General features: G+C 40.9%; 1 protein-coding gene across 1 annotated transcript; it reads left to right on the top strand.

Moving 5' to 3' along the window:
- On the top strand, positions 1-778 carry LOC106953818 (lactose-binding lectin l-2-like). Its single transcript, XM_015042861.1, has one exon. The coding sequence runs from the start codon at positions 131-133 to the stop codon at positions 617-619; it is 489 nt and encodes a 162-aa protein (XP_014898347.1). The 5' UTR covers positions 1-130; the 3' UTR covers positions 620-778.
- Positions 779-789: the final 11 nt, after the last annotated feature.

Here is a 789-nt window from a genome sequence, read left to right as displayed (position 1 = left end):
CAGTCTGTAGGATATAAAAGCAAGTAGTCTGTACTCTGCCTCTCCAGAATCTTCTTAACCATTGGTTACTGCAGATAAACAATTTCAAGATTATAAAACCTCCCAGACTAAGACTCTTCAGAACTCCAACATGATGCTGCTCCTCTACCTGTTTGCTTTGGGTCTGGCTGCTGTACCTCCATCTGATGGACAAGAACTAAAGCAACAGAGAAATTCAAACTGTCCTAAGTTCTGGTTCGGCTTCAATGGACGCTGCTACATCTATGTCGCCACTTCAATGACCTGGGCTGATGCAGAGCAGCACTGTGTGAACCAAGGAGCCAACCTGGTGTCCATCCACAGTCTGGAAGAAGAGAACTTTGTCAAAAGGCTGATCAGAAACATTGCTCAAGTTGATAATATCTACTGGATTGGACTGTCTGACATTCATAAGGATGGGACATATTTCTGGTCTGACGGGTCTCGATTCAACTTCAGCTTTTGGAATGCAGGAGAACCAAACAACAATGGAGGATCTGAACCCTGTGTGCACAGCAACGTGGGCTCAGCCAAGGGATGGAACGATACATTGTGTAGACTCAAATACTCTTTTGTTTGTAAAGCTCGTCCGGCTTGCTGAGAATGTAATTCTGAATCTGCTCAGCTATTTTAAATGTGTTGATTAGAAAATATCAAACTGAACATGAGGAATAAAACATGCAAAAGTTTTTGTGTAATTAGGTTTTTCCTACTTAATTTTTGACCTTTGTTTATCATTCTTTATAAATACTCCTTTGTTTGTTAAGCTTA

Source organism: Poecilia latipinna, unplaced genomic scaffold (genome assembly GCF_001443285.1).
Source record: "Poecilia latipinna isolate Pla-1442-1.1 unplaced genomic scaffold, P_latipinna-1.0 Scaffold35, whole genome shotgun sequence".
Lineage (NCBI taxonomy): Eukaryota > Metazoa > Chordata > Actinopteri > Cyprinodontiformes > Poeciliidae > Poecilia > Poecilia latipinna.
The sequence above is the reverse complement of the archived record's forward strand: the minus strand, read 5'-3'. Positions and strand labels throughout refer to the sequence as shown.

Coding starts and splice junctions, on each gene's coding strand:
- LOC106953818 (XM_015042861.1), top strand. CDS start 131: ATGATGCTGCTCCTCTACCTGTTTGCTTTGGGTCTGGCTGCTGTACCT.